The 27,265-nt window shown below is 42.2% G+C and overlaps 2 protein-coding genes, 1 long non-coding RNA gene and 1 other non-coding gene across 4 annotated transcripts in view; 1 reads left to right on the forward strand and 3 right to left on the reverse strand.

Moving 5' to 3' along the window:
- Window positions 1-538: 538 nt before the first annotated feature.
- Window positions 539-610, reverse strand: Trnap-agg (transfer RNA proline (anticodon AGG)). Its single transcript has one exon. It is a non-coding gene; the product is annotated as a tRNA-Pro (tRNA).
- Window positions 611-3,420: 2,810 nt separating this feature from the next.
- LOC135490840 (uncharacterized) lies at window positions 3,421-14,083 on the forward strand. Its single transcript, XM_064776394.1, has 10 exons — window positions 3,421-3,449; window positions 8,459-8,527; window positions 8,740-9,959; window positions 10,218-10,335; window positions 10,669-10,761; window positions 11,016-11,153; window positions 11,345-11,453; window positions 11,754-11,839; window positions 12,182-13,289; window positions 13,835-14,083. The coding sequence occupies exons 2-10, from the start codon at window positions 8,459-8,461 to the stop codon at window positions 13,894-13,896; spliced, it is 3,003 nt and encodes a 1,000-aa protein (XP_064632464.1). The 5' UTR covers window positions 3,421-3,449; the 3' UTR covers window positions 13,897-14,083.
- On the reverse strand, window positions 4,658-7,723 carry LOC135490841 (uncharacterized). The gene is made up of 2 exons (XR_010447766.1): window positions 7,093-7,723; window positions 4,658-5,746 (listed from the first exon to the last, which is right to left on the reverse strand). It is a non-coding gene; the product is annotated as an uncharacterized LOC135490841 (long non-coding RNA).
- Window positions 14,084-22,135: 8,052 nt separating the features above from the next.
- Window positions 22,136-27,265, reverse strand: part of LOC135490987 (buccalin-like) — an 88,595-nt gene continuing 83,465 nt past the window's right edge. Inside the window, exon 4 of the mRNA XM_064776602.1 lies at window positions 22,136-25,716. Within this exon, the coding sequence (XP_064632672.1) occupies window positions 25,697-25,716 (20 nt within the window). The 3' untranslated portion in view covers window positions 22,136-25,696. The remainder of the gene's footprint in view (window positions 25,717-27,265) is intronic.

Raw genomic sequence — 27,265 nt, forward strand, 5'->3', positions numbered from 1 at the left:
ATCACTTATCTCGTAAAATGACCTTATTCATCGCCAAAATCGGTGTAAAGGCATCCTGAGGTAATCAGGGGTTTATGTGCAGGGCCGGAGAAGCGAGCATTAACCCCTGATTTCCTCAGGATGGTGTGAAGGCAAATCGTGTACCATGGTGGAGAAAATGACAGATAATTTATCTCCCACGCTACCCAGAAAGAGCCCATATACCGGAGGCTACGATCATCATGATTTGATTTGAAGAACGGCCGGTATCTCCATCTACGAAGTTGGCCGGCCAAGGAAATTATTTTCACGGAACATCATTCCTATTTACAGCGGTAATTCATTTTTTTCTTGGGGGGGGGGGGGCATAAGACTCTTTCTTGGTTGGTGCATATCATCATCATCCAGGCCCACTCTTATGCCTCGACAAGACTATAATAGGCCATTGCATAAATACCGGCCAGGCTTCAACAAACACGAAAAATACGTCTGAATTGGTCAGAAAAATATCCCCGTTATCTTATTAAAAGATATGAGAATGAAAAAAAAAATGCCGAGCGGGCCCGTCCGGGAGTTGAACCCGGGACCTCTCGCACCCTAAGCGAGAATCATGCCACTAGACCAACGGGCCAGGCGATGATCAATGGGCTCTTTTGTTAGAGTATATAAATACGGATTACTATGGTCGCCATCTATTTGCTAAAAGGGACACTGTTGGTTGAATTTTAGTTATTGTGCCCCGTAATAGACGGCGTTTATACTATGCTACAGTGTGGTTCCAAATACAGGCAGCGTCCGTCTTTGCTTCAGATGAGCAATTTCGAAACTTTGAAGATCTAATTATCTTTGATAACATTCAACGAACTAACCTACATACATTGATAAGCCAGGGGGCCTAGACTGTCAATAGAATTCGCAATACGCCTACTATGGTCGTTATAGATATCTTTTGATTGGAGTTTAGTGGTTGTGCCACACAAAGGACCCCCATAAAGTCCCCGTATACTCAGAATTTGAGTTTTTACTCAGAATTTGCTCTTAAATGTGAGTGAGATACACTGTGTCACCCCGCTCCAGCTCTGTTGGCCTCCGGCCGGGCCGGCGGGGGGGGGTCGTGTCAGGCCATAGGAAGGTTGTACCTACCAGGAACGGAAAAATTAACAAATTGTTCGTGTTTTGACAGGCCTGAATTTTAAAAAATCTCTAATTAATTAACCATAGAATGATGATGACAGATTCTGAATAGTATTCAAACATGCTCTGGTACCACCTATTCGCCGAATATTCCATATTACCAATTAACTCGAAATGCAAATGGCATGTCAGCATCAGTAGTAATTGATTTTAGATACTCAGTTGGTCATTATTACACTCCGGACGCAGTGGACCGGCCTCGTCCCTCTCACCCTAAGGACATTCAATTAGGATAACGCGATGGACTGCCCCGGGAGTCTAGTCATTATGTAAACTGCTCAATTCTCGCGGGAGTTTTATATTCGCGGGAAAACGTTTTTGATGTATCGGATATCTGATGTCTGATCATGATATATATATAGGGGCTTATATCTGATTTTTTTTCGTCATAGGTCAAAATAAAAATCGAAAGTTTTTCTCGAAATTTTCGCGAGTTGCAGAAATTAAGTGACACAAAAAATTAGCGGCTTTACAGTATCAATAAGAAAATTGATGAATATACTTGTAGTTTGATCGTCATTATGATTTGAATGCAGAGTAGCGCGGCCCCATTATTTCACTGGCTAAAAACTAAGCAAAATGAAAATGGAATATCAACATCAGCAGCAGTTGGTTTTAGTAACCCAGTTGGACAAAGTAAATATGATTCATCATTGATTCGCTAGTCACCATGCTATTGCGATCAATTCAAGCGCAATCTCACAACACACGAAAGTCGCTAGAGGGATTTGTTTAAATTATGGAATGATGCTCCGACAAAGGACCCTACACGAACTGAAGCATCGGACGACGGTTATTGACGGTCCTATAATTTTCTATTGACAGTTACTAAAAGGATAAATACTGTATAAATACTGCACGGGATTGACATGAAGCACAACTTGGGTGATATTCATACCGTAATTATACTGAACTCATATTGGCTCAAACGAGAGAGAACTGACATTTTCATGGAAGAAGGGACGGAGGACGGATGCCAGTGCTCTGTTCCACACTATGAGAGAACGGGATGTAGGGGCCTGCTATGGATTCGAACAGTGACGAATTGAGTCTGTGTTATTTATGATTCGACTTTACATTTTAACCGAGGTCTATCATGAAACCTCAGTAGAACTCAATTAAATGAGCTGCTCAATCAGCACAACAACCTCAATATTTAAGGAAGAAAAATGAACCATGCACTGAATGTACATGTACATGTAGTATGAATTAGGATATCATGAATTCTTGAATTCTGATCACATTCCATAACGCGAGAGAGTGTGAGAAATACCCATAGAACCCCGACGGGTAAAAATTGGTTTCCAAATTGCCTCAAACGAGTTTCCGTTTTTGTTGCATTATCTCATTCGATCTTCAGTGATTATCGCAAAAATGCCATTTCCAAGCAAATCAAATCGCATCTCTCCTGTGATCGCGGTAGAAACAGAACTTTCAGTGTACGACAAATTCAGCATTAAGGAGCTGATCGTGAGTGAGATAAACAGTGCTTTTATAGAACCGACGATCCATGAACTTACTGGACAAGCGAAGGATTCCCTCATGGAACTGATATGCGAGGCAGATCTGGACACCTTGGAAACTCTCCACAGTCTTGTTTCTGTGACGGCTAGGGAGCACTTTTATGACCTGACACTCGCGAATGAATCCTTGCCGAAAGATCTGAAAAATCTCGATTTCCCATCAGAATTATTAAAAGATTGTCACTTCCGTTTGGTTCCTATTTTGGCAGCCATGTTCGACGCCAGCACCATTGTTGAATTTTATTACAGAACCTTCCCGACTGAAGTTTTGCAGATGACAGACGTTGGAAAGGCAAACATCGTTCACGCTTTAATTTTTGGGAGTTACCTTCAGGTTGAAGAGGAAGAGGGATATGTTAAGTTGTATCATGATATCATGGGATTCTACCAGGATGTTGAAGAGAGACAACGCCTTTTACTTGCCGAGACGGCAGATGGTCTGAGACCGTTGGAATTGGCATCCAGGCTCGGTCAGTATCGTCTCGTCACCGCTATAGTGGAAACTACAGGCATTTATAGAAAAGGTCAGTCACGGACTGGTCCCTTTCAGACGGTCACTTACAACGTATCGGAATACCAACCAAACGGATCACGATATTACTATTCGCCTCTTATGGACATTTTGGCCATGACGGAAAAAGATCTCAAGGCCAGTGAAATAACTGGCCTGATGCAGACACCATTGTTTAAGACGTGGGAGAAGAAAACATTCAAAAGGAATAGCAAAGTCATCATTGCTTGGGGAATCTGGAGGTTTGTAGTCAGTATCTTTCTTTTGACAGCTGGAGGTTTTCTTGGCCGACTGTTATCTTACATTGATTATGTCTTGCGTACGCGCGATGTAGAACTAACATACATAGCCGCGGTAAATCGACTGACGCCAAGGAACAGTACCCTAGACAACATTTCTGCCGCATTTCGTCAACTTGGATTGGTGAAGGACAGTAACGTTCTCGCCTGTCAGTATCCCATCCTTCTCAACATCGATCAGGCAATGACCTCGAATGAGCCAAGTCTCATTCAGAGTTTCCCGTTTGCAGCGAGTGTTTTTTGTCTCGTCGTCCCAATCCTTGCTTTCGACTTGTTCGAAGTTACCTGGTCTTTGGTAGAAAGCGTGAGAAATGCACGTTTTAATCGGAAGTTCAAGAAAAATGGATGCCGCGTTGTCGGCAACATATTCTACAGGGTGTCGACCACAGTGATGGCGGTAGGATACCTCTTGATCTATGTTGAAGGTTTGATCATACAGGGTAGGATGCGTGACAAAGATTCTGTGCTGCCACTCATCACGAGCTTGATAACACCAGTGACTATTATAAGTTATGGAACTGCTAAGATAGCCACTGTGTGGTCGTGCCTATATTTTTTTCAACTCATTTCTGGCACAGGGAAATACGTGATTGGATTTCAGCGAATGCTTACAGCTTGTTTAGAGTTCTGTGGCATATTTTTAATAATATTTCAATCGTTCGTCACAGTATTTCAAGAAGCGTTGAGGTTGGATTGCAAAAAAAGATTCGAAGGCAATTCTTATGGATTTTATAGTACCCTCCAAATAATGTTAAACATGGTCAATTTGAACGAATACAACCTTAACTTTTTGACTAAATACATCGTTCAGATCTACCATGTTGCATTCATCATCATCGTCACCATTATTCTGGTGAATTTCCTGATTGCAATGATGTCGACTAAACACACGGAGATGACGGAAAATGGCCATCTGATTTGTCGGATGTGTCGCCTGTGTGTCGCAGTGACGGTTGAGGGTCGACTGACAACTCTGAGAAGATTTGGAAAGAGGAAGAGTTCGGATGGAACGATAGTTGTGACCATTCTTAAGCCAAAAAAATCACACTTTATCTAATGTGGTGTTTCTTTTTTGTCCTAATTTAGAACGCGTACGAGAGAGGGTGTCAAAAGCATCTACGAGCCGCTGGGCAACAACAACAAAGTACATGTAATATCAAGCCGTCAAATAGGAGGGATTTTATTCATCAATAGTCATATACATGTACACGCGTATTGTCAGAAATTGGTACTTCGTGCTGTACTATTTGTTAAAATATTAGTGGTTAGATATTTTTGTCACGATACATGAATTTATATGGTTGGTTGAAGAGCTAAAAATGCAAAAAGTTCCATATACCAGAAGTAAAATAAAAATGACATGCGTTCTCCATTATTACCCACAGTTAACATACTCAAAACGTTCCATATACCAGAAGTAGAATAAAAATGACATGCGTTCTCCATTATTACCCACAGTTAACATACTCAAAACGTTCCATATACCAGAAGTAGAATAAAAATGACATGCGTTCTCCATTATTACCCACAGTTAACATACTCAAAACGTTCCATATACCAGAAGTAAAATAAAAATGACATGCGTTCTCCATTATTACCCACAGTTAACATACTCAAAACGTTCCATATACCAGAAGTAGAATAAAACTGACATGCGTTCTCCATTATTACCCACAGTTGACATACTCAAAATGGTAAAAATGGCATTTTGGTGCGTTTTGAATTTAAACTCTTCATATTTTTCTGCTATACATCCGTGATGTCTTATTCCTACTAAATAGGTACAACTGAGACAATACCACCATTGAATATTCATAGGTTGGAGGTTCCAGACCTATCAATTAGACGCGTGCATGTTTTTAACTATCAAGTACATACATGTATTTGGAGGTATTGAAAAAATATTTGCTGTGGCAAGTCTACAGATATAAAGAAATTATTTGATGAAAATATTAATTTTGAATTTATATAATTGGGCAATAGGGGGCGTGTTTTGAGATTTTTCTGCCAGTTGGCTGAAAAGGGTGGAAATATCAATGTCTGTCCAATTTGTCGATTGTCAAAAAAATTTCTTATGGCTCAATGTACAATGAAGTCTATATGTAATATCCTCTCTGTGAATAGCATTCTTATCTTTATGATATTAACGGTTGTTCCAGTTTGGAATGAGAGTTCTGTCTGGCACGGCCTATCGATGACCAAAGCTTTTGTTGAAGTATAATGTACATGTCCATGTCAGTCTGAAACGACACAAAACGAATGTTTGTCAGTAGGACTCACGAACAATGTTAAACAATGGTGATTGCACCCCCTCTCTCCCCTTTACAATGCCAACACACAACTGGCTATCAGGCTCATGCGACTATCGAGTCTGGAGGAGATGGCTGGGTTATTCAAGGCTGGGAAACTCCATCGTCTTTCAGACCACGGGATTCCCCACTAACGTTGTTGCACAATGCATCGCCACGACATGAGAAGATAATGCGTTCTTATATCACCCCTTTTAATCATGGGAACAAACGTCATGACGTAAATGGCGATGTAACGCAGAAGTGGCGATAAAATAGCATACAACGTTACTACATTCACAACCGTTACCGTACGGCACGGCACCTTCCCCACAGTACCGTCAAAGTTGGGTTGACCATGAGAAAAAAAACCTTGTTTGCTGCTGTAGTGACTGACCCTCTTTCTGATCCTCATATGGGTTTATTGTTGGCACACCTCTCCAGTTTGGTAACCAAGGCTGCAATCCACTTTGTTACAAAAGGCCAAGGCTAGGGTTGCAGATACACCAGTGACATAGACCGTTGACCATAGACCGAGTCCTGCAGCCCCGATGCTCTGTAGTAGCGAAAACAGACCTCCGCCGGCAATGGCCCCGCCCATCGTCGCCTGCCACATTGCCGCCAACGAGCCTGCCGTGATGCCAGCAGCAGTGAAACCAAACAAACCCAGCAGAAAGGGTATCCCTGTTGCCGTTGCGATTCCGCCGATACTACCACCGACAAACATAGCAACCAAGCAGCGAGTTGGTATGACGAACTCCATCATTTTCACAATTAGCCTAATACGGGGTGTCCGGGCTGTTCTGACAACATGAGCCAAGTAAAGACCGTCACAAGACTGATGTAAGCTAGAAGATTGGAAGAATCCCAACCAAAATGGACGATTTGGTTACCGCTTACGACAATAATAATTGTAGCCTACCGAGTACCGAACGAAGTATAGATTCGCGGAATCCGGTCGGTCGGAATTGATTTCCAAGATCGCCGCTAGTGTTGATCAAGAGGCAGAAACACAATGTGGTTACTTGTTAGTTCGCAGTCCATGCAGTCGCTTGATGGTTATATACATGATTCGTCTAAAATGCAGTCGTTGGCCAACTGCGTGCTTTAAAAAATCTCACTTGGTATAGACAACCAATAAAGTACACGACGTCCCTGTATGACGGGGGGGGGGGGGGGGGGCTCGGCTAGTCAGTCAGACTGGCGCGGCAAAGATCTACTGTAGGGCCTACTGTACTACCAGATGCATGATGTAGGCCTATATGTCAGCCGAGAACGACACGAGACACCATTCTTACCTAATTCTCCCGAAGACTTTTAAACAACAGTAAAGCTGTAGATGCTGCCATAATGAACAACGCTCCCCAGATCCCTAAGCCTTTGGCACCAGTCCTCTGCAACAGGCGGAAGACTGACCCGCCTCCGATCGCCGATTGCCAGCGTGCGGCCAACGAGCCCTTGGAGATAGTGCTCCCGAAACCACCCGTCCAAAGAACGAAAGGGATGATCACGTATGCCAGGACAATTCCACAGATAACTCCATAAATGATACAGCACTGGTGAACAGTTAGAGGCATATTTAGTTCGGTTCGAATGAGGCGAGAGAAAAACGGCTCCAAGAGTTAAGCCAGCGACCAAGTCACTACTCGCTGCCTTTTGCGCGATACTCCGAAAGTGATCAAAAACACTATAATGCAAATTAAATCTGGGATTCCCCAAGATGAAGTTGGACAATTAGGATATCACATCAAGGCGACAGAAGATCCTGCCCTGGTTTCCCACGATAGAAAGCCAGCAAAATTACAAACACTATAGTACAGACAAAATAACGCGGGGCTAATTGAACCAAGAGCATTCTCAACCCCAAAGTGAAGGCAAATTTTTTGGTACACCGATGTATACTGTATGTTCATGATTGTCTTTGCCAGCCGTTGCAGCCCCTGACAATTTTACAGTAGTTGCATATCTATCCGAAGCGACTCCTATTAACTACCTTTGGAACGAAAAGTGATGGCGGTGCATTCCAAATACTGCGAATACCAAACCAGGAGGCAAAATATATGCTGAAAGCACAGCTTATGATTTAGAGTAGATGCGGTCCTTCCTTTTTGTGTAAGAACAGTTGATTTGTTTAGTTTCTGAAGCGTTGAAAGGCTGTCCGCCAATAGAGTATCACACTCCCAATGTGTGTCCAATTCAAGTGACAGTGTTGTTTGCCTTTCGTCACGTAGGCTACTCCCTTTTGTCGGATGGACACCATGTCTACGGACTCTATGTTGTGATGTCACTATGACTATGGGGTGTGACAGAGAAAAATGTCTCCTCGAGGGAATTAGCGATCTGATGATCGCCAGATTGAGATTATAGCCTACCGTAGTTCTAATTCACATTCTGCCATCTTAATTTCGTTGTAACGTTGTGCAATAGTGTATCCGCCACTTTTTGAAGGGAATTAACATCGTGACGTAAATGTCGATACAATCCAGACGTGCGATACAATATCGTGCAACGTTACTTGTCTTGTGCCACGACATGTCCCACAAGTTCTGGGGCATCATCATATCATCATGGCCCTGCGACTGTTGACTGAGCTACCAGTAGTGCATACCCGAGAAAACTTCAATTCAACAAATATGAGTGTTCCATAAATATCCTTTATTTCAGATGAAATCCTTCATACATTACAAGATGTTCAGCATATCAGATGATGATGACCTGGACTACCTCAGCGGAGTAAGTATTTCCAGCTGGTTTTTGGCAGTTGTCCGTTCCTTGGAAGAAGTATTGACAAGATTTTGGAAATGGTGGTTTTTAGTGATTCAGTTCCTGTTTAAGTTCAGTCAAGCCTCTGGGAACTTGGACATCTTCTTAGATGTGTACTAGTACTCCTCGGTTGCCAATCACTGTCAGTGTTGTTTAGTTAGTAATGGTTGTTCTATTTTCAGGATTTCCTAGATGTCCCATCTCCAAAGAACAGACCCGCCAAGCGTAGCTCCTTTGATCTTGGGCTGACCGATCACAACACCAATACGAAAAAGCCATGCATCACAGAACTAAATTTAGCATCACAACATGGAAAGAACGGTGTACAGAGGACAAATTCTGAAGGCCAAGATAAACAGAAGGGAGCTTTAACACTCCACCCTCCTTCGTTTCTCAGGAGTAACGCGGCTACTACTCCTTGTTCACTTCCTGCAAATACTTTCACTGGGCTTGCTGGTAGGCCTACTAGCGCTACATGTAGCAGTGTGTCTAAACCAAATACCCCCAAACCCATTGTCTCGTCGACTTTCTCAAACAAACCTTGTGGCAGTGTTCTCTCAGTAAGTGACAAATTCACTGTGCCCGATTCAGAAAGTAGAAGTACAGCAAATGACTTGGATTTTGGACTTGACTCTGATTCTGATTTGGACTTGAGTCTAGTGAATGCAATGGTTGGTGCTGTCGAGACTGTTGATGAAAAAAAACAAGGAGCTCCTTTAGCACCCAGAAATGCAATTATTCACAATTCACAAGTTCCCTCAACGTCAAAAGTTAACTTTGCAACTGTTTCTAACAAAGGACTTAACTCGAATAAGCCACCTTCACTGTCTTCAAATAACATGCGGGGGATAGATAATCAGCCTGGTATTGTTGGTCGGTTGAGAACTCCCCTAAACTCTGTCCAGCCTAGTTTGTCAAGTAACGCTCCAAGCAACTGTGGTAAGGAAACTGCCAGTTTATTGAACATTTCTTCCTCGCATCGCAATGAAAGTGGTGGTGAAGGAAATCTTTCAAAGGTTTTACGGACTCCAAGTGTTCAGCCTCATGCCCCATTCGAACCTTCAAATTCGGCAGGATCTTGTCTGCGCACTCCATATGTACCAGTTCGACTAGGTTCTGAAAGATATATTTCGCCGACGCCAAATCCACAACATGATACTTCAAGTAATACAGTAAGATCTTCAACTTCTGCAAGTGGAAGTTACAGGCTGCGCACACCAGATGTACTTATACAACAAGACGCAGACAAACGAGTGACTGCAACCCTAAGCAGAGGAGCTTCAAATGTCCACGAGCAATGCACCCCTTCTCACCAGAATCCACTGTTTGTGCGTACGAAAGTCTCCCCACTGCAGACGTCGAGTCCTTGTCCAAGGGAGGGAAGACCAGAGGCTACCACAAGGTTAGTAACAACAAAAAATAAGTGAATGAAATCCTCGACTGGGATGCCGGGTATTGTTAGCGAGAAGAAAGAATCTTATCAACGGCGGGGCCAATAAATCTGAAGCAAGATGCAGAGCATCACTTACAATGATCGTTAGTCGTATTGCCATCTGTCAACAGACTGACGAAGTTCCCTGCAGAGAACAACAGCTTTTGGTTGTTATGGTTTCTAAATCCCAATTTCCATTTGCCAAGTCCTGCATTCCTCTTTCCCCAGGTACATCACTCCCAAGTGTCCTGCCCAAGGAAGGATGAGAACAACTGATGATGATACTCCAAGAAGGAGGAAGAAAAGACGAAAATTTCCTGGCCCCGCAGGCATGCTCCCCAAACTGGTATGTGTAAACTTTTGCTTCGAGTGAGATGTCATTCTTGGAGATCTTCATTCACCAGTCTCTCATTGTTTGAACTTGAGGAGCCCTCTAGCCTAGTGGTAAATACTGATGGTTTCTATGCAATAGTGCCTGGGCTGGCAATAGCAAGAACATAACACATCAATATTCGAGGTTGTATCGGATGAGACTCAATTGTCTATGCCGGACAGGTAAAATATTCTTCATAGATGGACAGTAGCCTCTCATGGACTCCATACCTCGGGCAAAAATCCTGTAGGGTTACGACATTGGTCATAATGATGATGGTGATGATGACACCTGCATGTATTTCAGGCCCCAGGACAAGATCTCGACAATGTCAGTATCAATCCTTTCGATAACGCTGCCAAGATGAAAGAAAACAGTGGACAAAAGACACCAGCGGAGGTAAGACATTATGATAGTTTCAGCACTAAATAATTTGTGGTTGTTAGAGCCCTGGGCTTGTAATCTGCAGAATGTGGGTTTGATACTCTAAAGAATCGACACTGTTTTGTCTTTTTGTCCCAGAGCAAGACTCTTACGCTTTGAATGAGATATAAAACCAGTGCCTGGTGGACGTGTTGTACTGAATCATTCCTCTAGCTTCATTCCCACTTGTGCCGTCTCGCGCTAGAACATGTAACTTTTTGTAATTTCAGGACGATTCTGACCCACCGGCCTCGCAGATGACCCAGCTACCATTTGGTGATGAAGTCTGGCAGTGTATGAAAGAAGATATTGGACCAGAGATTTATCACTTCTGTCGGGACTTTAATATAGCTCATATTATTGTCAAGGTGGGTATCCATCGATACATGTTCAAATGAAAAGTTTTAAAACATCATTTCGAGATGAATGATGTAAACAATTCTTTAGTAGTGAGCAGCTGTATTCTCTATGTACAAAAGAAAACATTAATTTGATTATTTTGACTTCAACGCACTCCTGTAATCTTGATGAAATTACTTTGGTTTCAATATTTTTTCAGTCTTCTTCGAAACAGCTCCCTCGTGGCAAGGTTCCTGTGATGTGTGCAATGGTGGACTCGATGAATGTCTTGGCGGCTGAAGCTAGTGTAATACTCAAAGACACTTCAGGTACAGGCCTTCACTCTCAAAGACACTTCTGGTACTGTTCAGCCTTCATTTTCAAAGACGCAGGCTTTATTTTCAAAGACACTTCAGGAAAACCACCCCTACAATGGAGATGATGGAACACCAGTCAAGAACAACATTTGAATGATAGCATGGTTGAAATCCATATCTCAATGGGATAGCTGTTACTAGAGTATACATGGTTTTGTCAAATGGTGTAAGAAAAAAGATGAATCTGATAACTGTTTAGGTACATCCGTTGCAAATGCATCTGATAAAACTAACAGTATGCTCTTTATTCAGGAGAGATAAAAGCCACTGTACATAGGCAAGTTGTGAAGGAATTCCAGTCCGAATTGCAAGCAGGTTGTGGTTTGGTTCTGAAACAGGTAAGTGCAGTCGGAAGAGGGTGCACATCTGTGTTAACTTTTTCTCTGGCTGGAACTCATTAGCAGAATTGGCCACAAAAGCTTTATCAGCAGAGACTTTTCTCAGAACATCCAGCCGATGGAAGTCAAAAAAACTATGTTAACTTTGTTAGCTTTTGATTGAGGAATTGATATTGAACTGTAGGTATTGGTTGTCTGGCCAAACACCACGAGGGTGCTGCTAGAATGTAGGGAGTGATTGCCGAGGGTTTGGCTGAAGTGAAACAAGTCAAGAAGGCCACCTGCATATTTCAGCTGCGAACAATGTTTTCCTAACGTGCAAATGTCTTCATCTATTTTCAGGTCGGGGTCTTCAGTCCCTCTGTAAGAAAACACTACCTGAACATCACACCGAATAACCTAGTGTATATCTACACCAAGAAGGACGCCCAGCTGTCTTGTCAGAACATTTCGTCCATTACCGTTGGCGAAATTAAAGAGAGTCTTATATTGGATCAAGAAGCGGAGCATAGTCGATCTACTACTGCAGGAATGCCACAGACGCCCGTTCAGTCTCATAGTGTTGGACCGAATCATATGCAGACGCCGGTTGCTGTTATTCCTCACACACCGAATGGGAGGGAACAATCTCAGAATCGTAACAGCATGAGAACCGCAGCAACTCCTAATTCAGGACTAAGTACCCCTACCATTGCTGGAAGAGGCAGTGTGGGCGTTCGGAGTCCTCCCTGCCCTACTGGCATACAACCAAAGACTCCCAGAATGCCCCAAGCTGCTATGCAAGGGCGGGGAATGGGACCAAGTCCTAATTCTAGGACATCATTTGCTTCAAATCCAGGATTGAACACGCCTACAGGAGTTCGAAGGGGCAGTGGACAGTTTCAAAATTCTGCACAATCCAGTGTTGGTGCGGCTGGTGGTCTTTCGAAGCATTCTTCCTCTGGGACACCAAGACCTGGACCTAGTCAGACTATACCCACAGTATCTGGGCTCGGTGGTGCTGGTACATTATCTGGTTCGAGCGCGAATTCACATCAATGTCCCCCTCAATCTTCTAATGTGTCAACACAGAATCGGTCTCAAGGAGCAGGCCTAAGGACTCCTATTCCAAATCAAAGACTTCCTAACCCGGGGCACATGTCGCAGGGTCCAGTACGTCAGAATTCTAATCCATCAATTCCTTGTCGTTCTCAAGGAAATAGTATGACTCCAGTGTGTGCAGCTGTCCCAAATAATGGCAAGAGAAAAAACTCTGGTCAATCTATGAACAATTCGGGACCAAGTCATTCTGGTGGTGGAAATATTACATTCAGAAAAACGTCCATGCCATCTGCTCAAATTGCTCATGGGAATATGACACAAGCTGCGATGTCTACACCAGGGGATAAGACTTCTACTGCCTGGGAGAAGTCAGTCGCTGGCAAATCTGATGCAGTGAATTGGGAAAATGGTGAGTTTTCTACCTCCTGCTTTTTGTGTCATTGTGCATGCAGTATACTGTATAGGATATGAGGAAATTTGTGCTTCACCAAGACGTGGATGCTGTACATAACTAGGGAAGAGTTAATCCATGAATGTCAATGCATTGCTATAAACGACAAGTGTTTTTTCGTACATTGCCAGATCAAAGACAAAAGTGGCCGACTTTTTGTCAAAGTAATATTTTACCTCTTCAACTTCAAAATTTATCATTGACTGAAAAAACCTGCACTCATAACGTTAAGAATGTCAGTAAAACTACCAATGCTGTAGTTTTTGGCAATTAAGTGACAGGAAACTCCATTTTGCTTGTCTACTTAGAAATGTGTATCCTTCATGTGAAACGATTTCAAAAGTAGACCGACATACTGACATTTCCAAACAGCAGAGTTATGAGTGATCACTGATACAGAGCCTGATCAATTGTACCAAAAACTGTAATCTTTCCTGTTGCTGTCAAAGATAAATGCATTTCTGGCTGACTTTTTCTAAAGGTTATCATTTGTTGTTTTCCAGAAAGTATCAGTGATCTTCTATGCGGCCTCGAAGATGAGATGATGGATGATTTGGAAGTTTGAGTACGACTACGAGACTGCTGTATTGATTGGTGCTGCCACCTATATACTCTGAGACTTGTCTGTACGTGACTGTGTCGGTGATTCCTGCCTGTTGTGGATTTTGATATGAGCGAGCATGAATACTTGACTTGCCAAACTCAGCTCGACGCCGAACTGCAGCGCCACTCGCGGACAAAGATAGAACAACTCGACATTTTTTTCACCGGTTTTCTCGCTGCGCATGCGTACCAGCGGAAATCAACAAAAGATGACGCTGGTACGCATGTGCAGCAAGAAAACCGGTGAAAAAAATGTCGAGTTGTTCTATCTTTGTCCGCGAGTGGCGCTGCAGTTCGGCGTCGAGCTGAGATTGGCAAGTCAAGTATTGAACTGATAAAAAATAACATGAGACATTTGCTGAGGTAAAAAGCTGACTATTAGTACGTGAAATAACATGTCAGTCCAGCTATTCTCATGTGATAGAGAGGGTCAAATTTTGAAAAAATTTCCAGCATTTTGATTTACTATTATTTTCGATTTGACGCTCATAGTATGTCCAGCACCACCGTGAGGTGCTGCCACCTATATTGTTTTAACAATATAGGTGGCAGCACCTGACGGTGGCTTTTGGCTTTATTACTCCTGAGTAATAAAGCAGACGCTTTCGAATGGAGTTGTTCACTCATTGACAGACACCAGATAAAGAGGAGGCATTGTTAATTGGACTAAAATTGTGCATGTATTCTTTATGAACGTTTGGGAAAACTTACTGATGTTGTGTAAACATGACTTGTATTCCAACATAAAACATTTTGTGAGCCCTCAGTGTAGGTACAGAATGATAGTTTAGCCAATTGGCAATTGTTGCATGAAAATTGAATGAAATATCAAATTTTGATGCAGCTTGAAATGTGGTAACAAAATTATAACACTGGTTGTAATCAATAAACATGATAAAACTTGCATCACAGAAAACATGTTATGTAACATTTTCTTGTTACAGTATTCTATCCTATTTGCATTGCATTTTCGTCTTGAAGTAGATTGACTGAGGCACTGCCTAAAGACTGTGCCTCAATCTCATTTCAGGGAGAGTTAACAATGGGACACCCTGTATTGTTACAAGCTGTTCTCATTGAAGACAATGCCTCAATCTCATTTCAGGGAGAGTTGACAATGGGACACCCTGTATTGTTACAAGCTGTTCTCATTGAAGACAATGCCTCAATCTCATTTCAGGGAGAGTTGACAATGGGACACCCTGTATTGTTACAAGCTGTTCTCATTGAAGACATTGTCTCAATCTCAATTTTGGGAGAGTTGACAATGGGACACCCTATGTTGTTACAAGCTGTTCTCATTGAAGACATTGTCTCAATCTCAATTCTGGGAGAGTTGACAATGGGACACCCTGTATGATTACAACCTGTCCTATCGAAGCATTGCCTCAAACTCAATTCTAAGGGAGGTTGCCATGGTACACCCTGTATCGTTACAAGCTGTCCTATTGAAGACAGTACCTCAATCTCTATTCAGAAAGAGCTGACAATTAAATGTGACACCCTGTATGTTCGAAACACGCCTTATTAGACAGTGCCTCAATCTCACTCATTCATTACATCTCAAGATGACCAAAAATTGAGACACTCCAACTCTTCTTCAAGTACACCCAGTCCTTGTTTTAGCACAACCTATCCTCTAATGAGACATCTTTCACCGAATATATGCAGTCCTTGCAAGAGAACAACCTATCGTCTATTGAGACACTCTGAATACGGAGCTCTTTTCAAAGTACGCCCTTGCTGTCCTTGCTGCAGAACAACCAATTGTCTATTGAGACACCCAGAATAGGGAACTCTTTACCGAGTACCATCTGTCCTTGTTTGAGAACAACTATTCGTCTATTGAGGGGCCCTGAACCGGGAGCTCTTCACCAAGTGCCTGGCGTTGTTGTTGGAGGACAACCGACCGCCCATTGAGACACCCTGAATAGTACACCCTTGTTGGAGGACAACCGACCTATTGAGACACGCTGAACTCATCATCAAGAACACCCAACTGCCCATTGAGACACCCTGAATAGTACACCCTATCCTTGTTGGAGGGACAACCGACCCATTGAGACACGCTGAACTCATCATCAAGAACATCCAACTGTCCATTGAGACACCCTGCACAGGAAACTCTTCATCCAGTAAACCCTACCTTGTTGCAGGACAATCTATCCACGATTGAGCCACCCTGAATAGGGAGCTCTTCATCGAGCATAAACTGTCCTTGTTCGGGAACAACCAACCGTCTATTGAGCCACTCTGAATACGGAGCTCTTCATCGAGTACATATACTGTCCTTGTTGGAGAATAACCTCACGTCAATTGAGACACCCTGAATCGGGAGCTCTTCATAAAATACACCTAGTCCTTGTTGGAGAATAGCCTACTACCTATTGAAACACCCTGAATAAGGATATTTTCATCCAGTGCACCTAGTCCTTGATGGAAGGCAACCTTCCGCCTATTGAGACACGCTGAATATGGGGCTAAGCATCAAGTAGATACAAACCTTGTTGGAGAGTAACCAATCGTACACGTTGTACAGGGAGCTTTTCATCAGGTATATCCAGTCCTTGTTGCAGAACAACATACATGTAGCGTCGATCGATTGAGACACCCTGAATTAGGAGATCTTCACCAAGTACAACCTGTCTTTGTTGGTGAACAACCAACCGTCTATTGAAGTACCCTGAATAGGGACCTCACCGTCCTGTACATCTTGTCTTAGTTGGTGAACAGCCTGCTGTCATTTGGGACAATCTGAATAGGGAGTTCTTGATCAAGTACACATTTTCCCTGTTGGAGAACAACCCATTATCTTCATCGACACGCTGAACAGGGAGCTCGCATTCATTTCAGTACATCTTGTCCTTGTTGAAAAACTGCCTTCATTCTTCTGGGGACACCCTGAGTATCACCCACTCCATCCGTTAACCCCCGCTCTTGTTTGAGACACAGCACTGGCGAGTCGTTGATTCGTGGTGACATAACGTAATGTCCCTTGAGACACCCGAATAGCTAGGCCTTCATCACGTCGCACCTTGTTTGAGAACAATCGGCTGTGAAAGACACTCAAGTAACCCCGTCCACTCATGCGCCCAATGAGAGAGGAAGTATCGGGTGGCATCGAATGCGTAGACAACAGAGAAGACGTGATCCAGCTCAGGTAGGGCGCCGGAGGGGATTGCATATCCCCGTAATCTGGTTAGAGACACATGCGGGAACACCAGCCCGCAAGGGAGGGGAAGAAACTTGCTCTTATCGGCCTGACGAGACAAAAGGCCGACTGAGAAAAATCATTGTGCGCATTCGTCGATGACTTCACATGTGGCGGAGAACAACCAACTGATCTACTGCTTACACCCTGCATAGTTAGGCTGTCATTTGGTACATCTTGTCCTTGTTGGAGAACAACCTACAGCATGTCTTCTGGGACACCCTGAATGGATAACTCTTCATCCTTTACATATTGTCCTTGTCGGAGATCTACTGCATTCCCGTAGGACACCCTGCAAAGCAACTACATGTACATGTACTTCGTCCTGTACATCCTCGCCTTTGTTAGAGAACAACCTATTGTCATTTGGGACACCCTGAATACCTAGCTCCTCACTCATTACGTCTCGCTCCTGTTTGAGCAACATGCTGTCTTCGAAGACACTCTGAATGCGGAGCTCTTCATAGGACACATCTTGTCCTTGTTCTAGTACAACGTAGAGTTGTTTGTGACACCCTAAAATAGCTATCTCTCACCCAAGACGTCTCACCCTTGCTAGAGAACTACCTGCTGTATCTAGGGGACACCCTAGATAGGGGGCTCTTCACCTATGACAGACGTCTCGCCCCGTTCAAGAACAACCTGTAGTACTTTTAGACAACCTTGGAGCTCTTCGCCAAGTACGTCCCGTCCGCGAGTTTTTTTTACAGGCATAGGTTCGTACCATTGTGTACATTGACAGCCAAGAAATTTATTATTAAAATAATTAAGTAAATGAAAAAAAAGCAATTAAAACAAAAAGTGCATATTTTTTGGGTCCTTCCGAGATTCGAATTTGCACCATTTGTCAATGTGCATCGCTGATCTTGTTTAGCTCCACCCGAGAGTGTCTTGGTAACTCAACCAATGTCCGAAGCCGAGGGTTCAATTTCTATTCTAAAATACCTCAAACTTAAAAAGATAGGCCACGAAAATAACTTGAATATGTGCGAATTTGGCAAATTCCATCCATCGCCGGCCCGGAGCGCCGGTAGCGCCGTTGTTTACATTATGTTACGGCAACGTTACAGAAAATGAGACATGTACATTTTGTACAGCAGCGCGCATAGGAAGTCCGCATCGGCTCGCTCAAGTGATGCTAAAATCCGCGCAAATGGGCTATTTGGAGTGCTTTTCTCGGCAAATATGTGTAGTGCTCATTAAAAAACTTAGGGTGGTTGATGCTTCCTTGGCTGATTTGTGTTTGAAGCAGTGTTTTGAGAGCCTCAAACTTCTGAAGTGAGCTGTGTGCATGGTTTCCACATTTTAGTGCAACCCGAGGGAACTTTGGTAGAGCATCTTTGTTGCGTGTCCAAAACACTCCACTCTCAGAACGAGGCTTATGCATTTTCCATTTAAAAGTTGACTTTACGTTACCAAGGTATACTGACTAACAACACGTGCGTTTCTTACTTGATGACGTCAGGCGAAGTTACTGAGCTCTGATTGGCTGTCAATGTACACAATGGTACGAACCTACCTGTGAAAAAAAACTCGCGTCCCGTCCTTGACAAAGAACAACACCCAGATTTTTGGAAGACTGTGAGCTGTCTCCTTACCAATTACATTCTTTTGGGGCAACCTGAGTAATTGTTGCTTCATGTAATATAAAGCATGTATACATAGTTGGTAATATGTATTGCCCTTGTATGGTCGTTGGGACAAATTGGCACTGTAAAATATGTACCTTTTTGATGTACGAAATAAACATAATATTGCAAAGCAGCGGGTACTTATCTACTGAAGTCTCCCACTTAATAGGCAGCACGTTACCAACTATGTTTCGGAAAGTAGTGGGAGAACAACCTACTGTCTTTTGGGCCCACAGTAGTGCCGGCACTTGATGTCTTGCCCTTGTTCGACAACAGCCTACGGTGGTTTAGGACACACTGAATAGATTGAGCCTCAAGCTACTATGGGACACACTGTACGGTAACAACCTGTCCTACTGAAGACAGTGCATAAATCTCAATCAAGGTAGAGCAGACACTGGGAATGTGTATGGTCCTAGCCTGTCCAATTGCCTCAATGACTGGTTGTGACGTTGTAACCATACATGGTGTCCCGTGGTCAACTCTTCCTGAGTTGAGCTAGAGGCAATGCCTTAATAGAACAGGATGTGACCTTGCATTTGTCTCATTCTCGGCTCTTACTGAATTGACATCGAGACACTGACGTCATGCTTGTTTTCATCATCTTCTCCGTCTCATCCATTACGCCTCACCTTTGTTTGAGCAACCTGCTGTCTTCTGAGACACGATTAATTTTGATCTATTTCTTCATTCACGTACTTCTTGTCCTCGTTCGAGAACAAACTAGTGTCGTTGTGCCCCTCTGAATAGCTAACTCTTATTCACTAACGTCTCACCCTTTGCTGGAGAACAATCTATTGTACTTAGACATGTTAGAGGCCATCCAGCTTGAAGAGCTAGCTCTCCATCCATTACTTCTCACTCGGTTCGAGAACGACCTATTGTAATTTCTGACACTCTGCTAGCTCTTTATCGGGTACATCCCGTCCTTGTTAAAGAACAATCTACGTTCTCTGGAAGACTGTGGATATCCGTCTCTTTACCAATTACGTCTCTCCCTTGTAAATGAACAACTTACATTCTTTAGAGACATCCTGTATATGGGTTGCTTTACTCAATATGTGTTGCCTGCCTATAAGAACAACCTGTCGTCGTTGGGACACATCGCAAAACTGGTGCCTCACACTTAGGCAGAACGTTATCAACTATGTTTCGCCATGTATTGAGAGGTCGAGCAACCTACTGTCTTTTGGGATCTTGAAGTTCTGGCACGTTACTAATTATGCCTTGCCCTTTTTAGACAACAACCCGCCGTATTTGAGGTATCTGGAATAGCTTGCCGCGCGCTTCAAGCTACGATGGGACACCCTGTACGCTCACAACCTGTCCTACTAAAGGCAGTGCATCATCGCACTGCAGCAGGACAATGAGACCTTGTATGGTCCGAACCTGTCCTATTGGAGACTATTGTGGCGTTGTGATGATACACGATGTCCCATTGTCAAACTCTCACTAGATTGAGAACGAGGCACTGTCTTCAATACGCAGGTTGTGATCACACATGGTGTTCGATTCCTATTCCTCCTTGAAGTAAATTGGGGCAAATATTCGATAGAACAGGCTGTAACAATACAGTGTGTCCCATTGTCAACTCCCCCTTGAATTGAGTTTCAGGCACTGCCCGAGAGTTGGTTGAAGCCATACAGGGTGTCTCATTGTGTGTTTCCTCTACATGTACATTTAGATCGAGGCACTCGATATTTTGACAAAACCTGAAGAATATCTAATTCATTTCCAATTTCATGACTCAGTTTTTTGACTGAGGCTCCTTTTGAAGCGAGGCATCGATATGATACACACCGACATTCTTATAATCTTTCTCTCGCTCTTATGCTTTCTCCTGGAAACCAATCAGCATTAGTTTAATCAATTCGTGTCACACGATGGCGCAAAGAAATATCAGAATACAGCTTATTTAGTCCAGAACACTTTTCTCCCTTGGATGAATGGTGCAAAGTCCCCCATCCCTTACTACGAGCATGATCTCAATTAATGCGATACCATCAACCGGTCCTGAGTGACAGATAACCGTACCGGGCTGCCCGGCCGTTATCGTCACCTAGCAGTCAGAGACCAGACCTCGTCGCACCCTTTGGATGGGAGCTGAATCAATCGGTCTCGATGGTTAGAAGATTAATAGCCTCTAAGTGTATTGCTGGCTAAATATTTGTTTAAAATCAACTGGTTTATCTACTCATGGGCATGCCTTGCTGGAGCCGGAGAAAAGTGCGATGGGTGGACGAAAATCACGGTGTTATTCACCTTGTCTGACGGCCATTGCATGTCATGACCAATATCAAGAATATTCTTTGCAATAGGTTAGGTGGTCAAGGATGTTCTATATTTTTGGTCCAAAATCATTTCGATATCAACAGCGGTCACACTTTAAATTGGTTTTTCACAATTAAATACATTATTGTATGTATTTTGCATAAGTAATTATATCCGAGTGACGTATGAGCTGTAAATGTTTTCAATTATATCCTCCAAAATAACTAACATTCAGCACCATCACCCACTTCTGGACCAATGACAACAGCTAGAAATGATCGGTTTTCTCCGTCGCGCTTTAGTTTCTTGTGAAAGAGTTTCAACAGAATTTCCTCTATCGAGGCGAAATTCTTTTGGTGACCCGCGTGAAGTTGCGCTTTTTGGCACCATTTGGTACACTGATCACCATCATTCTATCCGACTTGTGATCGAATACTTCGTCTGTTTTGCAAACAAATAGGTGCTGCCTAGAGAAGACAACGCGTTGTGATCGCGTCGTCTTGCTTCATGCCACTCTGCCTATTCGTAACCTTCCGCGCCGAGAAGCCTCTTTGACCCTCGGGCAATATTGGGACCAAGAAGCACCAAATCAGTCATGGGAATGCTTCCTACGCCAAACAAGCATGCGCCAATATCTCCTTTCCTCAAGCTAAGCATTTGTTTGCTCTTTTAAACGGCCACCAAAAGCCCTCTTCTCAGTCATGGGAATGTTGCCTCCACCAAATACGCCCGAGAGATTTTTTCTGTGGTCAATACCCATATTGCTGCTTAAAGTCAAAAGGTCAAAGTGGCGGATGGGCATTGTATGGGGGTTAACGTCGTCACAATTTATAAATAAGGTCTGTGCACCCCCAATACATATTCACCTACCTTTCTCAGATACAACTGGTAACGAGATTGCGTAGATGACTTCTCCTTTTCCATATATGTCCTCTTCCGCTTACTCATCTGACGATAACGGTTGCTTGGTCAAATAAAACATTAACCGTCGAACAATTATGCTGGTAACAGAGGATCACTCATATCAGTAGTAATGTGCAGTAGAAGATTCGAGTGTCTAGCATCTATCGAGGAAGAAATGCGTCGTGTCATTTGATATATGTCACCATTTATGATAGAAATACATGTACATTCTGGTTGGTTTACACCTAGGTCTTTCATCATTTTTGATCGGTTTTATATCAATATTACACTGGTTATATACCTTTTCCTTCCGCTATCAGAGCTTGTCCATGACCCATTCTGAGAGGTGATGGCCGCTTACATCCTTCGGAAACCGCTCAGTGGCCGGGATGACCTTTTGATGGCGGACTGGATAGCATTGATCACTTTTTAACAAAAATGTACTCTTTGTTGCAAATGTACTTTGTGTGGTCATAAAGAATTTATTCATTGTTTGGTTAAAATAATGATGATATAGCGCACACATCGGAAGATAACACATATGCCCATTGCGAAGACGCACCATACCTGACCTTCAAAGTTCATCGTGTAACTTACTTTGAGAATAAAACAAGCTTTCAGTTCTGACATCCGAAGTTCTGCAGATGGTAACGAAGTTGGAATCGCGAAAGCTTTTCTTATTTCCAAAGTAGGCTTTCGCAATTGCTCAGAGTTTCAAGTAACAAAGATGATATTTGATGCAATCTGCCCAATAGACGTGTCTTTGCAATACTATACGTGACCTTGTTCATTTAAACTGTTATGATAAGTCGAATGACTCTGAATTTCACCAAAAAATCTCGAGGTTTCTCCATGCTTTTCTGACGAATTCCCATCTCTGCTACTTGTATCTATAATGTCACTTTTATTCGACCATATTCAAATATCAACTATATACATTGAGAAGAAATCACAATCATATAACGAATCATAAAATATATTTACAGGGCAATTGTATTTCACTAATAAAAATATACTTCTTTTCATTAGATTGCGGCATTTAATGACATAATAGGCAATTACATCTGTTCTTTCTGAAGGAAACATATGAGGAACACATTTAGTGATACATGTACTTCCATTGTCCAAACATGCTCTACATCGTCCAAAATGCTTAAGTGTGTCCGAAGTGCTTAAAAAAGTACGCCGTTCATATCTACGGGTGGTTCAGGAAAATAGAAATGCGGTTACACACAGTGTCATAGTCCAGTTATTATGCATGCAAATTTGCTGAAACTTGATATTTGTAGTATATGTGTACGCAACGGCAATGCTGAAATTTGTACTCAGTAGGCTACTGTTTACGAAATTGGAAATTTTCATTTTATTTTTTGATCGAACGATGCAGTGCTTTAGTGTTGTCCAAATGATTTCAATGGTCACACTTGCTTTTTCCTGGATAAGATTTTTTCGCCGAGTGACAAATGATTATGTTTTCCTGAAGCCAACATGTATGCACGCAGAAGGGATTCGTTACAGCTACAACTGGGCCAAAGGTCGTGTTCGGAGGGGAAAGAACTCTCGCATAGTGCGTAATACGAGACGAAAATGGAGAATATTGTTTCAAAAACCGCAGTATCTCTCGCCCAAGCGGTTCCTTTAAAGTGATGATAATGGCGTAAACGTTTGGAAGGAATGATTGTGACACATTTCTATTCAAATTGACGTGTATTTTTTGCTTGTGAGATATTTCACCTTGACTCGAATCGCCCATCTAGATTTACCAGTTCATAGTCAGATGACTGAGCCATAGTCAGAAGTTAAATAAAGGAATCATGAGATTAGTTTATTTAGGGCTGACGTCTGCCTACTTGACTTAAAATGTCAAGTTCAGGTGATGCAAAAATTTTCCGAAATCCCAAATGAATTTGATAGTTTCATTCGGGATTCCGCACGTTGTCTTCAAAACGTAAGAAAAAAGGTTGTTTGCGGTTACTTCAACTGCTAGTGTGTGCTAAGGGATCGCCTTTCCATGTAATATGCTTAGGTCTGGTGATATATGCTTCATTCGACAGTCATCCCGCAGAAACTGATCACCTGACCTAATGGATTCAAAATGGCCGCTACATTTTATACCTTCTCGGCCATTCTGATTCCGATCGTGCTGGGTGCAAAAATATCGTCATGCTTAGTTTCGAAATTCACTTAAAACGTTTCAGACTACTTTGAAATGCATACGACCGCTGTTGATAGACATGATAGAGTTTCACTGAGCTTTGCTATTTGAATGCAATCGGAACAGCATTTTACAAAGCTTTCCTGACTTTGGATTGCAAATATGTTGGCATCCCGTTAGGGAAACATATAAACTGGTACGTTGCCCGCATGCTCTTGTTTTCCCCGTTAATGTCTGATAACAGTTTTTTCTGGCAAGGACGTTTAAAAAAAGTCATTGGTTCTTGGTCTGAACAGCTTTGTAACACTTTTGCCACTGAAATACTGAGTCAATCCACTCTTTCATTTATGTGATTTTCCCTCGAATCTTAGCAGGACGGCTTTCTTCACCCATTACAAACACGGTATGTACAGCTAGACTTTCATGCGCTACACAGATGCTATGATAACGACTATAAAATAATGAAAAATCATGAACTAACGTAACAGACAAGAGTCAAACAAACTACTCGACAGAAAATTTGAGACCAAAATAAACAACATGGAATTCGTAATCCTGCGTCTGTCATGTGCTGATGATGTTTTATCATATTTCTGTACATTCCTGTTCATGGTACGTGTGGATTGATGTACTGGCTGTACAATCTGTATATGCTGTGTACATATGCACTTGTTTTTAACTGAGCGCTGTACAAGCTGTGCAAGTTGTATACTTGGATGCTGTGTACATTACATGCACTTGTTTCGTTGGAAGTTTTATTGTGGATCAGGACAGTTGTTGTCACTCTTGTTGGTTTCATTGTAATTTTTTTGTGATTGATCTGATTGTGGTAAGTATATATCAAAATGCATCACTTTGTTTGTTTGTTCATAATGAAAACTGTATGTGAAATTGAATTGTTGACCCTGTTAACTTGGATGTATTTTTTTGATGTTGTAAAGTCGACGGAACAAACAATAGGTGGATATTGGTTGGGTAGGATGGTAGGTGATTCATTGCACAAAAGAGGCAGGGGTGGTGATGCATTTTGAAATGTTATGGAAAAAAGGGGCGGGGGTTCTCGGCGGATAGGTTAAGGTTACCTTCCAGGAAGGGTGGGGGCAGGGGAGATAATTAAAATGACGAAAATTGATTTAGAGATGACCTGAAAATAATCGTTATCCAGTATTAGAACAAGAATTCAACCATGATGCGTTCTTTGAGGTGGGCTCAGACTGTGAAACGGCTAGGTTGCTTTCCGAGGCACTGTCCTCACTAATAACCATATGCCAGGTGCATGGCCAGTTATTTACTAAATTGAGATTTTGCCCAATGCATTATGACGATCTATGACAAAAATTACTCCTCACAGGCGCAGGAAAGCGAACTATATCATAACTAAAATGTGTGAAATCGAGCAATTGACTAATAATAATTCAAGTAACTTCTAACCATTACATCATTACGTGTATGTGTAACCTTCTTTCGCCTTTCTGATACCGCTTTGCGTTGCTGGGCAGTGCCGTCATATTTGACCAACGATTGCCCGAAGTTGACACAACATGACAGTCCATTTTAGTAGCCATTGGACAGTGAGCGGCAAGTTTTAGTGTCAGTTTCGGATATAGGGAACTGCAAAGAAGAAATAGAAGATTTACTTGCATTTTTTCTCAAAGATGCTGTTCGAGTACCCTTTAGTGGGCCAAGCCAATGAATCAACTGCAGTGAGATGCTATTGTCAAAACAGACATGTGCTGCATGAATAACACTGATGGTGGTCTTGCCCGGTACAAGCTTCGAGGTTTGTACCCAACCGAGCCATCTTTTTCAGTTAACTGGCTGCGAGACCAGCAAAAACATTGCAAACCAAACAGATTATGGAAACCTCACCTCAATTATAAACGAGAGGCGCCACCTACGGAACAGAAAATGAACTAGACATATCTGTACCATACACATGCATGTCTGGTTCACTATATGTTTCGTAGGTGGGACTCCTCGTTTTTAAAAGCGGGTACATTTATTCATAAATCGTATTCTATAGGTTTTAGCGGCAATGTTTTTGCTTTCGATACATGTTAGTAAAAAAGGAAGCGGATTAATACTAACAATGGCTTAGGAGAATCTGGGATGCGTCGGCAAAAGGAGATGTTAGATTGGGTTGGGTTTGTGGTTACAAAATCATGATACAGGGGTATTCAATGTTATTAGGTGGGAGGTTCAGAATGGAAATATATATATCTTTTTGTGTTGGGTCTTTGTTTGTTTGAGGATGTTATTGTCAGGCAGTATCTGAGAACGTATTAGATATTTGACTGTTTTAGCAGGTAAGCGTAGTGCGTTCGATTTGTTGTTGATATACATTGTACATGATGATGTTCGTTTATGCAACGGAATATGCTGGTTTTATCATAGCAGCATGATGTATGAAGGTTTTTGTTTATGCTGTGGAATGTGCTGCTATATCAAATTGTTGCATGTTTTAAAAAAAACATTCGTTATGTCAATACACGAAACAGAATTGATTAAAACGATACCGCTATTGTAGAAAAAGAACGTCCTCTCGGGATTATTGAATTACTAGAGAATCATTTTTATGTGCGCTGCGGGACGCCCTATTTTAGACAATCTCTGGTTACTTGCAGGTGCAAGAATGATGTCTCACTTCTAGCTTTAGCGTTACTTGGAATCAATCAAAGAGACAAAGCATCCCAAATTGATACTTACGCTGCAAGATTTTGACATACTAACACAAGATTCCGAGCGTTGTCGGACATCAGGATACATTTGTTACAAATTGATTTTTACCATTTCTTCCCGATGCAATTTGCATTTTAGCTAAATATCATGGATAACATGATTATCTACGTTTGACAACTGAAATGAATGTGAAATAAAGGGGTTATTTTTTAGATTTTATTGAGTGCGAAGTAAAGGAGAAATAAATCCATGCTTTTTAAAAAAAACCGATAATGAAAACGTGAACATCAAATGAACATCGCACACTTTCGACTATTTTTTTCCCTCATTCTTGGACTGTCATTTCATGATCTGGTTCCATTATAGTTTTCTGTTTCTAAGTGATTCTGTATCTCAGTAAAATTATTATAAGTTAGAACAACAATAGACTTTGAGATCATTGGTATTATATTAATATTCTGTTTTTGCTTACTTTAACGAT

The sequence above is a fragment of the Lineus longissimus genome, chromosome 7 (genome assembly GCF_910592395.1).
Source record: "Lineus longissimus chromosome 7, tnLinLong1.2, whole genome shotgun sequence".
NCBI lineage: Eukaryota > Metazoa > Nemertea > Pilidiophora > Heteronemertea > Lineidae > Lineus > Lineus longissimus.

What these genes read in the sequence shown, in the direction of transcription:
- LOC135490840 (XM_064776394.1), top strand. Translation starts at nt 8,459, where the DNA reads ATGAAATCCTTCATACATTACAAGATGTTCAGCATATCAGATGATGAT. An exon ending in ACCTGGACTACCTCAGCGGA is followed by an intron (nt 8,528 to 8,739) that starts GTAAGTATTTCC and finishes TTCTATTTTCAG; the next exon opens with GATTTCCTAGATGTCCCATC. An exon ending in AGACCAGAGGCTACCACAAG is followed by an intron (nt 9,960 to 10,217) that starts GTTAGTAACAAC and finishes CTCTTTCCCCAG; the next exon opens with GTACATCACTCCCAAGTGTC.